The sequence below is a fragment of the Arthrobotrys flagrans genome (genome assembly GCF_004000055.1).
Source record: "Arthrobotrys flagrans strain CBS H-5679 chromosome Unknown unitig_8, whole genome shotgun sequence".
In the NCBI taxonomy this organism is placed as follows: Eukaryota; Fungi; Ascomycota; class Orbiliomycetes; order Orbiliales; family Orbiliaceae; genus Arthrobotrys; species Arthrobotrys flagrans.
Genome location: NW_027137553.1, coordinates 5,085,279 through 5,100,837, shown reverse-complemented (window position 1 = coordinate 5,100,837; position 15,559 = coordinate 5,085,279). Strand labels below are relative to the sequence as shown.

General features: G+C 45.5%; 1 protein-coding gene across 1 annotated transcript; it reads right to left on the bottom strand.

Annotated features, from left to right (window-relative positions):
- Positions 1 to 6,817: 6,817 nt before the first annotated feature.
- DFL_007965 (uncharacterized protein) lies at positions 6,818 to 7,154 on the bottom strand (the record flags this gene model as incomplete). Its single annotated transcript, XM_067637627.1, has 2 exons — positions 6,818 to 7,089; positions 7,151 to 7,154. 2 exons carry the CDS (start codon positions 7,152 to 7,154, stop codon positions 6,818 to 6,820), a joined length of 276 nt encoding a protein of 91 aa, XP_067489125.1.
- Positions 7,155 to 15,559: the final 8,405 nt, after the last annotated feature.

Here is a 15,559-nt window from a genome sequence, read left to right as displayed (position 1 = left end):
CTTGGATGCTCTGTAAGGACTGTGATTTGTGTCTATAGTTGCTGGCGACAATGCCGCTTCCCTAGGGAAGTCGAGCCACGGCGGACAATGGCAACTCGATATATACTTCTATATCTGAAAATCAGATACAAACTGGTAACAGGTGCGGAGGCCGTGCGTCTGTAATGTTGGTTATTGTTAGAGTTAGAGTCTCAGTTGAACCGACTGTTATCTAACAGCTGTCAACACCCGTCCACGTTAATATCTGACAGTTTGTAGTTAATGCTGCAACTGAGGCGTGATGCGTATAAAAAAAACCGGAATGGGGTAGTTCCAAGTCACCCGCAGGTACGATGATGACAGAGGTGAAAAGATATATCCCAAGTAGCCAGGGAGGTGAGAGAAAAAGGAATAGAGGAGGCTACGTCTCGCGTGTGGGCGAGGGCTTCAAGCTTTTTTTGTAATCTTCTTCTTTTTGCGGTAGGCCGGCTTAAGCTTTTTGCGTCGTCGTTTTTTTTCTCACCGCTTCCTTCTCATTCCTTTTTTCTCACGAGGGGTTCAAAGATGAAACTCGACGCTCGAAACTCCAGCGTCATGGGTGGTGGTTGTTCTCCTGCTTCGCCCGAAGCTAGAGTGTGGCCGGACCCTGGAAAGGCGGGAAATAGCAAAATGGAACGGCAAAATACCTTCCCACTTGTCCAGTGCGAGGTGAGCAAGGAAGAATATGAAGAGCAGTTGTTGGAATTGGAAATCAACGCTCAGAGCCCGAAATAGATGACAGTTAGGATTGGAGTGGGCATGGGCTTTAGGTCATCTCCTGGAAAGACCATCTAAAGCAGGTTGAGATTCGAGGTTCTGGTTGGCGCCTTGGATTTGGTTCTATATCTGGTCTTTCTCTTCCTAGATGGCTACAATTCAACGGGTCGCAGCTCGACCAGTACCTGGCAGGTCACTGTACAAGTACATGGGCATGTTCCTACCCTCATCGGAGCACGAACCGTTCGGACCCCAAAGCAATCACGGGTTGGCGTCTGCTCGTTTGGTTTGAGCTCTGCTCATGCCTGGTTCTATACTGGGAAATTTTTGAGAAAAAAAGAAAATAGTGTCCCCAAGGCAGGCTAATCACGCTCTCTTTTTTGTAGCGTGTCTGAGATGTCCCTCTGCAGAATCGATAGTATTGGATTGGACAGCATAATAATGATGGTGGGGAACCTTTAGCTTAGGCGCTGGGGTTATGTTTTCACCTGCATATCCCAGCCTCGGCCTCCCAATTGGATCAAGCTGTGTTCTAATCCTTGCCCGCAGATTTTGATGCTGTGATCCATTAAAAAGAAAGCATGAATACAACCGCACCGCAGATGTACATAGAAGGGTGAGGGAGGTTGCAGTCGACCTCATCCGCCTTGAGTTTTTCCCCAGGTCACTCTTTCCGAGGGGTAAAGAACTCCAACCTTGTTATGTTCAAGGTTTTTTTTTTTTTTTTTTTTTTCTCAGGTCCAACCACAAAAAACCTTGCGCCGCTTTTCGAAAGAGGCGAATGGAAATCAATGATATTATCGGTATAATATCTCGAGTTTTATGACTTTTTCCTGGCTTGCTCTCGACTTTGGTCCTTCGCTAAAGGAGGGGCAATTGTTCTTTGTGCAAATGTCGGTGCGCGCACGCCCGTTTGTTTCTTGCATTACGGAACGGGAAAGCCGGAGACTCGAGCATCAAATTTGCTGTTATGCGCAATATGCCGTAACAAATCGGTGTGATCGGCCCCATTATTAAACCAAGAGTGCCGCCATCAATGACCTGGTTCACCGTGCCAATCGATTTCGTTATCATCACGGGTTTTCGTTTTCTGAAGTTTTAGAACGAACTTGGCTCCTCTCATTTCGCTTCATTTAGCTAGTCAATTGCGAAATCTTCCGCAGGGAGTGGAGCCCTTAAGAGAGAAAGTAAGTAGGTTTGATAGATATCAGGCTGTAGGTCTCCCGCAATCGCACCGTTAAAGGGCATATCACCCAATCGCGCAAGGTTCAAAAGCAGGTGGTTTCTCGTGCTGCCTGCCACACCTTCAAGCCGTCTTAAGAAAGACGGCAAGTTTCTCATGAGTTTAGAGAGAATATTTCAGTGTCGTCCAGAAGAAATACGATACCCAGACCTGCATGCTCACTCATTAGGCGAGAATCTGAAACCATCTTCATCCTTTCCCACTCACATCATCATTCAATTCCAGAAACCAACCTTGTCGAGAGGAAAAAACTCTTTGTCCTGTCCATCTTGAGTACGTTTATCGAGGCCCTGGTAGGTTAAGTTATCCCGCATCCGCTGACCAAACAAAACGTTCGCAAGATTCGTGGGGTTCCTGATCGTGCATTATCGTTTAAAATGTCATCCCAATTGCCCGAGCTGGACATTTGAAATGCGGGTCGCCGGGATGTTTCGGTTGGTAATCACTTCTTGTGATTTCATTTGTGGGCTTTAGTGATAAAACAGAACGGCTACCGCTTCAGATGCCTTGCCCTTCCTCCCTTCATCCTAATCCTAGGCCACAAATCATACGATGACCTCGCCAACAGACAGAATCTCGATTCGATTGAGGCCCTGCTTAATCGAGGCATTCGTGACGATTCAGGATGTTGTAACCCCTTCGTCAATGCCATACCGCGTTAATGAGGCTCGATTAAGTGTGCTGCCTTGAGGTTGCCCATATGCATACCCATACTGATGTCGGCGAGTGCGGTGATGCTAATGTCTTGGTGATTAAAAGCTGTCCCAACACAAATGTTTTCCAACACCCAAAGTTGATGCCTGCTGGAACAACCTCTTCTGATACACACTATTACACAGTATAGTACTAGCTTCTGACACGGAATGATTTCGATGCATATATTATCACGATATAGCATCGAGGGAATGGTCAACTTAGTAGATCTTGGTTTGACTCAGAAGCCCCTTTCATAGCAGGAGGTGGATCTTTGGTCCCTGATCCTCGCCTGCATCTTGGCAGCGTTCGGAACAGCCAACGTCGACATCGTCGCCGGATTAAGTAAATGTCTGCACAGGAACGCATTAGTTAACACATGGCAGCGACTAGTGAGACTTTCGGATAGCTACGAACTTTTATCGAAGTTTTTCGGGGCAACTAGTTCATAAAAAGTCGAACTATATAGTAATCGAGCTGTTCATCCCTATATACTAACCTCAAGCCGTTAAAGCGTGGTCAGGATATCTGATCCATATTTCTCAGCATGCACCTATAGGCGTTCATTAACGAATATAATAATCTATGTCCAAGACAGCTTTAAGCTTTGGGCCTTACAATCTCTCTTTGGCATACCAGCCGAGGGTTAGGCATTCTTCAATATTACGGGGAAATATATAGTTTGTTTGACCGTGGTATGCAAGCGTCGAATCGATGAGATATGCCTACCATGAATTCATGAATACGAACCGCATCCAATCTAATTACCCGGGCGGGCGATTTACAATACACTTGAGGCTTCATGGCTCGTGTCGAGAAGCATCAAACTTAGATGCTAACTCTGTCCACATGAGCACGACCTGCAGTCAGGATTAACCTTAGCTAGGGCCTTTCGCAATTCTACGCTAAGATTTACAGATGTACATGATGTATAAGCTAGATAGATACAAGATAGCAGCTTCTCCGCATCCCATCGCACGATATCTAGCGTTCAACTAAACTCAAACATGGATAGCCTCAAGTATGGTTGTGACATGTCTAACATTTTCAAAATGGCTGCACCCTGATAGACAATTCCCCTCCCGTGCCTCCTTCTTGCGAATTAGCTAAAAAGAGAACTTCTACTAGTGCAAATCCTATTACAAAAACATATCGGGTGTTCTTGCTCATACCAAAGCTAGACCTTCAAAGAACCACCCAATAGCGAATTTTGGCGATACTACTAAATGTTAATTGAGATGTCTCAGGACCAGGTTCTCAAGCACACACACTAAAATACTGGTTGAATTCTACACACCATTTCCCAAAAATAAACTAGTCGAGTCTCCACTCGATAGAAGCCATCGAAGATGCCCAGTGGTAGCTGTCAATATGGTCATTTGAGATTTGTACTGGCACTCTCAGAGCTCGAGCTCGGGAGCTCGAACCTGCGTCCAAGCAACACTTATGCTTAAGGTGTGTATTGCTTGACGGGTCTCATTAGTTTCTTGTCATTTAGTACCATAGTCTAGCGATAGTTCGAAGCGCTTCCCGGGCCGTATAGGCCTGCCACGGTACTCGGCTGACTAGTTTGGAAGCTTCATATACGCAATATTTGGGAAATGCCAGAGCTATACACCATGCTACAGCACACTAGACAAGGAGGGGTTTATACAACGATGGTATCGCAGAAACACAGAAAGGAAAAAGTGAGGGCAAAGAAATTTGGATATTCCGTTCCATTAAAATCAAATAAACCTCGAAATACTACAGTCTCATCATAGTGGCGATAGTTTTGAGCTGAGGGGCAAGTTGGGACGGAGTTTTGTTGCATATTGGTTGGAGGGCAGGGTTATTCAACACAAATAAATAGCATTGGGAAACAAGAGCCCCTGTCAACTCGCTAGGACTGTGAGCACCACACCATGGTACCATACATAACGCAACCTAACCAACGACACAAATGCATTGATGTCCCCCCAAATACAATCCCTTCCTTATGGAGGAAAATATTTCTTGATTTCTTTGTTTCAAAGAATCAAGCATGGTTAGTTTGAAACTACGAAGTGGCTCGACACCCGGGTCAACATTTGGTGGCCACAAGATGAGTTCCCGTAAGCGCCCGAGAATCCCCTTACTCAATATTTATCTGCAGCCCGAAAGATAATTTCTGGGCAAGTGCGAAGACCAAATTGTTTTAGAATCAATAATAAAAAAAAGATCTACAAGATTCGTGACTGTAATTTTTGGCGATATGCACAGTATGGAGGCTGTATATCCTTTAGACCTAGCCCTTCTCCGATCACCGAACTGTCAAGGCATAGAATGCCCGGGGACGGCACGTCTCTCTCCGACAATGGTCATTTGACTACTCCTTTACCTTTGCCGCTTTTTTCTAAGAATGATACAGCCATGCAAGCCTAGGCAGAAGGCGGTCAAATCGGCCGTTCCGAGAAGCTGATCTTCCAGCCCGCCTGCAAGAGCGAGAATATATTTTCCTGCGCGCGGAGGCCAAAAAGGCACAGGCGTTCAGCTTTGCCTCGCGATGCCTATTACATTTCAAACGGAGCGTATCAAAAGCTTGGTGGAAATCATACATTCCTTCCCTAATTCCCGGAGCAAGCCAAATGAAGTCAGGGCTGGCCGATTGCTATAGGGTCTAGAGTCTATTCTAGTTTAATCAAATCCAATAGTTGTATTTGCAAATCTTTTGCCGGATTGGAACAAAATATGATATAATTGTCTGACATATCAACTTTGAAGAAATATTGATCAATTTATGACTGTCATATTACCTAGAGCAAACGCCAGGCATGCCGGGCGCAGGCTATGAATAGAAAATCTTGAGTCTAGTTATAACTGTTACATACGATATAATGATCGTCATATCTCCATGTCGACGTATACAGATCAAAATTTACAGGTGCACTTTCCAATGGGACAACTCATAAAAAGACAATCCAAAATTCAAAATAAAGGCAAACGATCTACAATAAACCGCATTGCTCCTGAAATCGAACGTACATGCATACCCGTGCAGAAAACGTCGTCATCAATTGTAATCCTGGTATATGACTTCATTTCATTTTTAAATACTCTAGGTACCCAAGTATACTAGATGTTCAAATAATGACAGTTTCAGAATGCTCCCCTTAATACCTCCCGACATCATCCTATTTCGTCCTGATGCTGCAGAATTCCAAGCCTTTTGACATCGCAAGATCGGTTAAACATGCGAGGCCACGTTTTCTTTGCAAGCGAAAGCCACGAGGTTCGGAAATGTAATGTCGCCTTGCATAGAGCAAACACCATGCATTCCAAAGCAGAATCTGAGACGTCAAGCAAACATTTTACTATTGGCGCTCAGACGGTATACAAAGCAGCACCTACCGGGGCTTCAACTGATCCCTTTAAGACTCACCTAGTAGCTAGTGATAATTTCCCCAATGCACCGTGAATATTACTCTAAGCTGTGTCACTCATGTGATCCTTTGAGATCCCACAGCTAGATTCTTCACCTCCTAGAAATGTGTTGTTACATCCGTGCTGTTGCACAGGGTGTTTGTGTGACCAAGCCGACACCAAGGGTCCTTTGTGTTACAGTCCAAGGCCAAAAGTTTTCCTCATTTTTAGCTAAAGTTTTCCTACTGCCGACAACCAAAAGTTTCCCCAAACTCATATCAATTATGCTTAGATGCACCTGCTTCTTAGTTAGATGAAAGTATACCGGCTGTTATTCTTGATATGGAATCCTATTGTGGTGTGATTAATAAGGGCGTCAAATAAACTTCAATACCTCGAGGTAGACCATGTCGACCATGTCAACCCGGACTAGAGTCTCTGAGAGAGTAATACCTCCGGAACGGGACATAGTTGCATAGACCTGCTACATATCCCCGTCCATGCTGTGGGATCGCCAGCACAGATATGCAATCCTTATTCGTGTCACAGGCTGCATCTCTTGCCTATGGTTTCCAATCTCAAAGTCTCTGGCGCGGCCCTATCATCTTCTCTCATCGCCTTCCCCACCAATGACCGCCCACGTGATTCGGAACAGGCCACTGGTGAGTGACAGATCCATCCCATCTACCAGCTGCAGAATTGCGCGCGTTGTGCCGTGAGCGGGCGTCGCTTGGTCGTCCCGATGCCGCTGCAAGGAAAAGTCCTTCAAGCACGCAGGGATCGACCGGGATGACTCTCCAAGAGCCAGGCTGCATGATCGGGGGCACAGAACGATGAACTGGGAGTTCTGCAGATGTGTTCATGGGTGATCCTAGTTTCGGGTCTTGCCCGCGCGAGTCGTTCGCCAACCCTAGCTTTTCTTCGTCTGTCGATCTTTTTGGGCCTTAGTTTGGATCCGTGCCTCGCCGCAACTGCGTCGATGGGGCGAAGGGACAGATGACCCAGGTTTAGAGGAGTGCTGCCCGCCGCTCTGGTCGCTAGAATTTGAAGACGTTATTTTGGGAAGCCGGGGGGACTCAACGCCATGTTTTGACTGACACATTCTGTCCCAATTAACGGTTCTGCTCAGCTTACCGGATTTCGACCGTCCAAACTATAGCACTGGAGCTCTTCTTTCACCCAAATCCAGAGGTTTGGTCGCAGGCCGAACTGGAGAGTTTTTTTGAGCAGATTCATGTCCTCGGGTAGAACATGACATCTTTGGCACCATCTGACAGGCGCCTATGTTGTGGGAGCAGCCGGGCGCCTAGGTAGGGCAGAATTACAGAATGTTCTGATGCTCGGTTTGTTGCTTAGAATAGAAACAGCACCAGATGTGGGGACCACTGTGGGGGCTCGTACCTGAGCGTTCCCGGGAGAGCTCAAGGAAGGATCGTAAGCAAGGGGCAATCTAGTCATCACCCCCGGAGGATCGGATGAAAGTACTAGTACGCCGAGTACCAGATCGCCAAGCCACCGCAGCTCTCATCAGCAGCAGACGGAGTAAGTCCTTGCCAGCTAGTAGTAGGCTTTGAAGTGTTAGCTAGACATTGTCTCTTTGCGAAGGAGTCTAGGACAGCTTCTATCCCTAATGCCTCAAGTGGCCCAGCACTAGCAACCCCAGCCTCCAGCCTCCGCTGAGGTTTTCGATCTCCACCACTCGATCACCCAGCGAGAATCGAATCTAGCATCACATGCGCGTGCTGGTAAGTCCCACAGCGATAGTTCACATTTCCTTCAAAGGTAGCTCAAATCGTGAGACTTCCTGTGACAAACGGAATAGCCCGTTTTAAGAAACCTGAGCTCAACCGCCGTAGACAATAGAAACCTCTCAGAAAGCCCTAAAAGACGGATTAGACTCTAGCCAACCCCCATAGGAAGTGGGGCAATGAATTGCTGAGTTGTTCGTTCAGCCTATTTGGTAGCTTACCTGCATGGTGATAACTTTAGAGATTGCCAACGCACAGGTGCATAATGACGTGCGACCCGCTCCCGCTGTGAAGAATAACATAATAAAAATTGAAGGAGGTGTAAAAGTTTACCAGAACGTCATCTCAAGGACATCTAGGCCTGAGTTGAGACACATGAATTGTTTCGTTCTTCAATTTTTCATTCAAGGCGGCCTTCGGGTGGAGTTTGGCGGAGACATTAGCGGTCGGCGAGGTTAATGAATTGAGACGCGACAACAGAACGCAAAAATGCAACAGAGCAGACTGGAAACGAGGTTGGACTTACTTGACTCGAACGGGGAGTGAGGTGGAATTTTCAAGAGGGTTAAATTTTGCGGTCGGGATTCAGGGAACTATCGGCTGGCGCAAAACCATATGTAGGAATTCCAAGGGATCATGGAAAGATGTCTTTTTCAAATGCGTCTCGAGAGGGCGAAGATGAGAACCCAATCCGCTAACTTCTAAGATGAAATCATATAGAGGGAAATACTGGAAGCGTCGTGGCATCGATGCGTCGGTTGCGAACCCCTATAAAATGTCGAAGCGTAGGAGCTATATATCTCGGAATCGAACGATAATGGCCTCAGATCGAACCGATTTTCTGAATTCAAGAATCAATAGCCTAATTCGTTCTCAGGAGGCATGGAACCATGCCTTTAAAAGTCAATATTCGCACAAGAAATTTGAATCGAGAATCCCTGAGCCTCGGATTCAACATCCATCAGCGATCGAAGGAGTACCTTAATACATTATCACAAAACTAGACGGATATTCGGGGCAGTTTACAGAAGGATCAAAAGTAGAAAGTCTATACAGTAATATAGTAAAGACATCGACGTCGCGGTTTAGATATCCAAACCTCAGGTGTCGGATCGAGTTGGGGATATTGTGGCTCGACTTAGGAAGCGGACTCACACGGGGAAAGTCTTTGAGGGCAAGGGATGCATATGAAAACATTGCGAACTACCTGACTAAGGGTCCCCCAGAAGTTACAACCCATCCCACGGCCAACTGAAAGCAAAGGCGGATTTCCAGAGGCACAGAGCCCAATAAGAACCTCGGGTTTCCAAGCAGAGGAGAAGGAGGAGAAGGAAGCAAGATACATACCGACCGGAGGCTCTGTAGATCAAATCCAGGATATATCTATATAAATCCCTACAAGCCGATGGGATCGCATGACGGATATTCTCACTGCGTTTGTGGAAGGGGGAAGTTAAATGGGTTGAAGATCTAAAATCTGATGTCCAGAAAGACAGATACATTTCAAAAACAGATAGGGACTGGGGCATCTAGAGATTGATATGACCCAGGACTTGGGCTAAGTGGCTTATGGATGGAGAAGTAAGTTCAAGACATGAGGGGCTAGGCAAGTAGACATGTAGACGTGTGAGCTGATCTCACTTCAAATCCACTTTAATGTTTGAACCACTCGCCGTTACAATCAAAATGTATAATCGTAGGCTCTCAATTACAAAACGGATAGTGTCTTTCAACGAACTTCACTGATAGATCATGGAAGCTATTGTCAACTATTGAACTACTTGGATTTCAATGCTACATCTTGTCGCAAGAAACCCCGCCTATGCAGTTACTAGTGCCTTGGTAATATTAACTTAGGTGGATACTTCAATAATTTAGTTCGTAGTTTGTCTTATGAACCCCCAACGGCAGGGTCAAGTGAATCGAATCAAATGAGAAACCATTCTAGCGTTTCTCGACCCATGAGATGATGCTTGGACAGAAAACAAGGCAATCAAGCCACAGGAATACAAACAAAAGGAAAGGTTTCGAACTGGAAATAACCCAGATGCATAAGTGGTGTTCTTGTGGTGAAGATGATCATACCATTTTTCCTTTCAATAGTGCATTGCATCTTGCAGAAGTGAAGTCCTCGCCGTTCTATTGGCAGTGTGGTAGAATGTTGCGTTGACCCAATGTTTCTACACCCGGAATTGCCTCCTCACCACAGGCTGATTTTCTTTATAATGCCCATCTCAAAGTCTTAGATGGCTCTTTCTTTCTTTCCTTTTTTTTTAGTTAGAAAAGAGGGAAGGGAAGGGAAGGAAACCCGAAATCCAATCCGAAGAGCTCAGAGATTCCCCTACTTTGCCCAAAACCAGTAGATTGGATAGTATACTATGGAATCGATCTTTTGGGGACTTACGGTCATTTTTGGCAGCATAGTAATAAACAGACAAAACAAGTCAAGTCAAGTCAAACAGGAATTGAATTCAAGTATGTCAAGTGTTGATGATTATTAAATCCCTCAGTTAATATTTGGACTGTTCGACGTCTATTGGCTAGAATTTTTGATTCGAACTATATTTTAGAATCTGGCCGTATTAGACATTCAGACAAGGAATCTGGAGGGGCACAGCGTGGAGTACGAAGTACCGGAGGAATTCACGACTCCCATTGCGCAATCGAAAGAAATAAAATTCCTTTAGTTCGCTGAGATTTCTGAGGGCGGAAACAATCGACTGGCTGTGAGGCCTAGTCAGCTCTTTAAACCCGTGAACACCCTCAGGCCTTGAACACTTGCAAGCCATGTGTCGGTATTACAGACCGTCTATCCAATCACGAATTTTAGCAGCTACCACACCTCGGTCACGGGACTTGAGGTCAGGGATGTCGTGCAGGACGCTAAAAACTTGGTGTCTGGAAATGGATTTGAGCGCAGGATTCATACTTCGTATAAAGTTGTTGATGCAAGCCGTTAGATATAAACAAGCATGTGAATTATTGCCTCAAGATATCTCGAAAAGAAACCCTGGCGAGTTCAAGATTTGTACAAAATGTACAGGTACAAGTGACCAAGCTGTGAAAGCTAATCCTTGAAATCACTGCGCATTTTTTGAAATCTCCTTTCATAATTATGACTGGTAACATTTGTGGATGCCGTGAAGTCTTCGCGTACTTCCGCTCTTGCCTTTGCATTCCCGTTTCACCCGCGAAGAGCCGATTTTGATCGATTTTTTCTTCTCTATTACACAGCCGATTCAGCTGGCCCAGGATATGACAACTTGGGCACAGTTTAAGGATGCTCGCATCTGACCTAGTTTGACAAGTCTCAAAATTTCATTTTACATGCAAGCTGCGAAAGTCAATGAGCTCAGACACGGTTGCACAAAGAACTGCAAACTGAAACTAGCCGACAGCAAGATCCAGCAGGCTTCATTGGCTTGGCATATTGGAAAGCTTCTGCGATGAGGTGACGCAACGGCATCCGGCGCTCCCACTAAAATCCCCGTCCTGAGAGCCGTCATGTGGGGCGCGCACTTGCAAGAAAACGGTTACTCTTTGAGTTTTTCCTGGAATTTGATCTTTAGAGACGAATCGATCAAGCAGCTTTCGAAATCTCTGGCGGGTGGAGATCCCATTTACCGAGTTCCCGTGCAAGACAAAGTTTCTCGGTTCTAGGCACTCTCACGATCATCCAAGCTCATCAAGCTCGTCACGATCCACTCTGCATAATTATTTGCAACCTCGCTCTCGGCCGCTTCGCTTCCAGACTATTGCAATTGGATAAAAATTTAATATCCCGGTGAATGGAGTCACGCAACGGGATGTTCCTGGAGTCCATACGTATCCTAAATCTCGCCTGCTAGGACACATTTTAGATCAGGGGTTCTGTTCTGTACTCGGTCATAATGGAAAATTTGCATTCGATATAGCTCCGGGAGCACACCCTGCATCCACGGACATTGGGCGAATGCTTCGATGTGGAGCTCCAGCCCATTGGTCTCATAGCTCTTCTCTTCCATCCTCGTTGACTTGATGCAGACACTACACCTGACTATTTCAGAGACAAGAGTCGTTTAAGCGGAACGGCAACCCCGCCGCTCTAGTGATTAATGGACGTGATCATGTTCTTGTTTAGTTTTCGTATCGAGGTTAACTTGGGAATCGAAAGCTAACGACCGTTGGGTCAGCCTGAGACAGACAAATTATAGCCGGTCGCCTCATTATACGGATATGAAAAATTGACCACTTCCGGACATCGATCGGGCCATGGGAGAGCCACGAGATAATCTCCCAGGAATCGCACCTTCGGAGAGTCTATACCTTATGTCACCAATCGCGGCGCTATTCCTTATCTTGCCCTTTATAGAACCAGCAGAAACCATGTCCTAATTTGGACATGGCCGATACACATACGGAAGCTGAACATAGTCTAGATTCTACGGATCAGACCGATAGACTCGAGACTTCAAAAGAAATATTGTTTGCGGTCTGTGCTGTTAGTGGAATCAACTGTCCGTTCTCGTCGATTATAATTTTGGCCTGTAGATCTGTCAGACTGTCTACAATATTGTTTAATAGATTTCGAAACGTTAGCATGACTTAAACTTTATGGGGCCAACAGCCCTGATACATCCGCTTTTTGAGGTAGATATATGAACATCTTTGCATGGCCACCTTGTCCACTAGTTATCTCAAATGTTATACCTGACAAAAATTCCGACTGGGTGACGAACTGGACTTCGACAGTTGAAAGCGGTTGGATTTCGTCGACGCGGTAAGACTGCCATTTGCGGGGTTCTGATTCCAACCCTGAACCCAATTAAGGATCAGAAGAGGCCACGCATAATAGTAATTGTTGCTTTGTTGGAAGACTAGTTTAGCCCTTAAGTTGGAGATATCAATGAAGATCGAATTTCTACTTGTTTCTTGGGGGGTTGTTAAGTATATGTCCCTGAATCGACATCGTCCAACTTAACAGGCCTAAACACGGTTTAGTTCCCACGGTGTAAGCGAATGTATGCTACCGCTACTATACGTATATGCTTTTAGTCTTATCTGTTAGTTTGACAGTATGTTTATCAAATAATTTTGATATAATATCTGATTCAAGATACTCTGTCCAGTTTACAATGTTTGCAATGTTTGAATGATCTATGTTATAGTTAATTTTTGAAATACCTTCGTTGGTTAACATATTTCTTGATATTCGACAAGCAGCTAGGCCGGCCGGCCGCGAATTTGATAAAAGCGTCAAATGCTAGACTCGAGTTATGGGTCTTAGCTATAACACTCACACTATTGTTTCAAGTCACTTTGGCAAACTGTTAATCTGACTAACGCAGGAACCTCACAAACAGCCTGGCTTCTCCCGATATATATGCATGTACTGTATACACTACGAAGTTAACACAACCCGGACACAACCGGATTAATGCTAGGGAGGAATGTGATATCAGGCCATTGCAAATCTCAGTTATGGCTAGACTCATAGTGTCAGCTCGGTATCTGCGACTTCATTACTCGTGAAGGGATTGGATATTGATTGCTCGTTGTCAGAGAATTTTAAACGGGGCTGAAGGCGAATGATTCTCGCTGCAATCGTGGTTGGTCTGTCATGCAAATGGTAATAAACAATCAAGGCGAAGGAACAACTACAATCACACTAAGGCGAATTCGTCGTAAATTTATATTATATCACCCAGGGGAATGAAGAATTATTCGCCTCATCCAAGGTCATTTCCGAGATACGGTATGACAGAATGGTATTAATGAGATTGTTATATGGACCCATTTACCATGTGGCCATGCAATGCATGCGTGGTAAAGAGCAAACAATTCGCATCTACGGTAGAGCCGTTTCATTTGACCTCAACCGGGCTGCCAAAATTGACACTTTAGGCCTATTGCCCGCGTGTGGAACTTCTCGAAGGCAAGCTTCGACAGTAGCCATGCGACGCCAACGGAGCCCCTGCATCTAGCTTCGGGATGCAGAGGTACGAAGCGAATATTCACCTCAAAGCTTCCTTTCTCTGCACCGAATATCTGACCCGAGCTGAATTAACGAACCTCTTTCTTAGGATAGAAAGTCCTAAAAATGACGAGCGTTAATTCTTTGGAATGCCTGAAGAGGGAGAAAGAAAAAAGTCTTAAGAGCCAAGGATCCATCGATCGGATTTTTTTTTTCATTCTCGATCAAGATGGCCGGTAGCCAAAAATAACTCTTTCCATCCTCTGGTTATCGTAAATTTGGAAGATGCAATGGCGTTCTGCTCCGTAAGTGCAGGGCCGAGGAGCAATCCCGCCCGCACATAACCTTCTTTTCGGTTCATTTGCTTTTCCTCACGAGCCTAAATACCGGCCCTTCGAGCTCACTTTAGGTAAGGGAAGATAAAAAAGAAAGAAGGTCAGCTCAAGGAAGAAGCAAAGGATCTGGTAGGCCACGGAGTTCATCGTGACCCGAAAGTCTCACTTTGTGCTTTTTCCATAGACTGTGCAGAGTTGGGCAGAAATTTCGCACTTGACCCTTGTGCACGTGGGGAGGGTGAGAGAGATGGCGACCTGTTCTCATTCTCCTCAAGCCGTCGCTCTGTTTTCTTTGGGCAAGGCTCCAAGCCTGGGGTGGGCTCCCATGTCGAATAGCAGAAGGGACGACGAGGTCCACCCTTGCCTAATAGTAAACCCCTGTCTAGCTCGCAAGGGCTGCAGCAACCAATCAAAGGCTGCATGAACCTCGTCTGTTTTTGTGAATTCTCTCAGGAAAATACAATTTCTTTTTATTCGCATCTGCGAGCCTGCAGATGCATGTTTGGTTGAACTGATAGGAGGGACTGGCTGAAAAGTTAAGATAAAGTATCTGGCCTTGTACCCATCGGGATAAATGGACTAGGGTGGTCTGTGGGGCATTTGGTGCATCCATGTAGGCGCGTACCAAATATAAGTACACTGGCAGAACCGGCATGCTTTCATGCAAGCTCCGGGCGCCAAAAGGTCTCTCTTTTCTCAAGAATAGTAGGAAAGTCGAGCAGGAAAGCAGAAGGGACATTCATAGCACACATACAGCAGTTCTTCATACCACCACACCGCAGCGCACACTACCTACTTCGAGTGCACCCATCCATAATTGCCAGCACACAACCAAAAAGAATTGACTTGACAGACGGCCGACCCAAGATACGGTTGTTACTAAGAATAACCTCGATAGATCCAATATCCACCTCCAAAAAAGAAGTCCGCAAAAAGAATCTATTCTATAGTTTTGGTCTTTTGACAGGGGGGAAAAGAAAGAAAGCTTCTATATTTCGACAAGAGCTTGCGTGCACTTACCTTTCGAGTCAGCCTCTTGGATAATCTGGTATGTCTCCGCTCCAGGCTTTATAACTTATACGCTCCCCATACAACCTCTATCCATTCTGCTTTTCGTCCCCATTGCTATTCCCTATCCTACAAACTTCAATTCTACAGGACGACGTTGACGCTCTGCCCTGTTTCCATTTCCCTTGTTTCTATTTTATATAATAGTCCTAGTATATTGCGTTGCTTTAGTCGCCCGCCTATTACAACGGCGCCTGCTCTGATCTTGCATTCTTCGACCACTTGTTTGGTTCTAATAAATTTTTTTGCCTGATACCTTTTGAGTCTAAAGACTTACCACCTTCCTTTGATCGAAGATACTTTTCATTACTACAGAGGTAGTCGTGCAGAGTTGAAGAGCAAGTAGCTTGACGCCTTCCTTCAACTTTCATAGCCCCTCTCGTCGCTTAACCTTCCTTTGAAG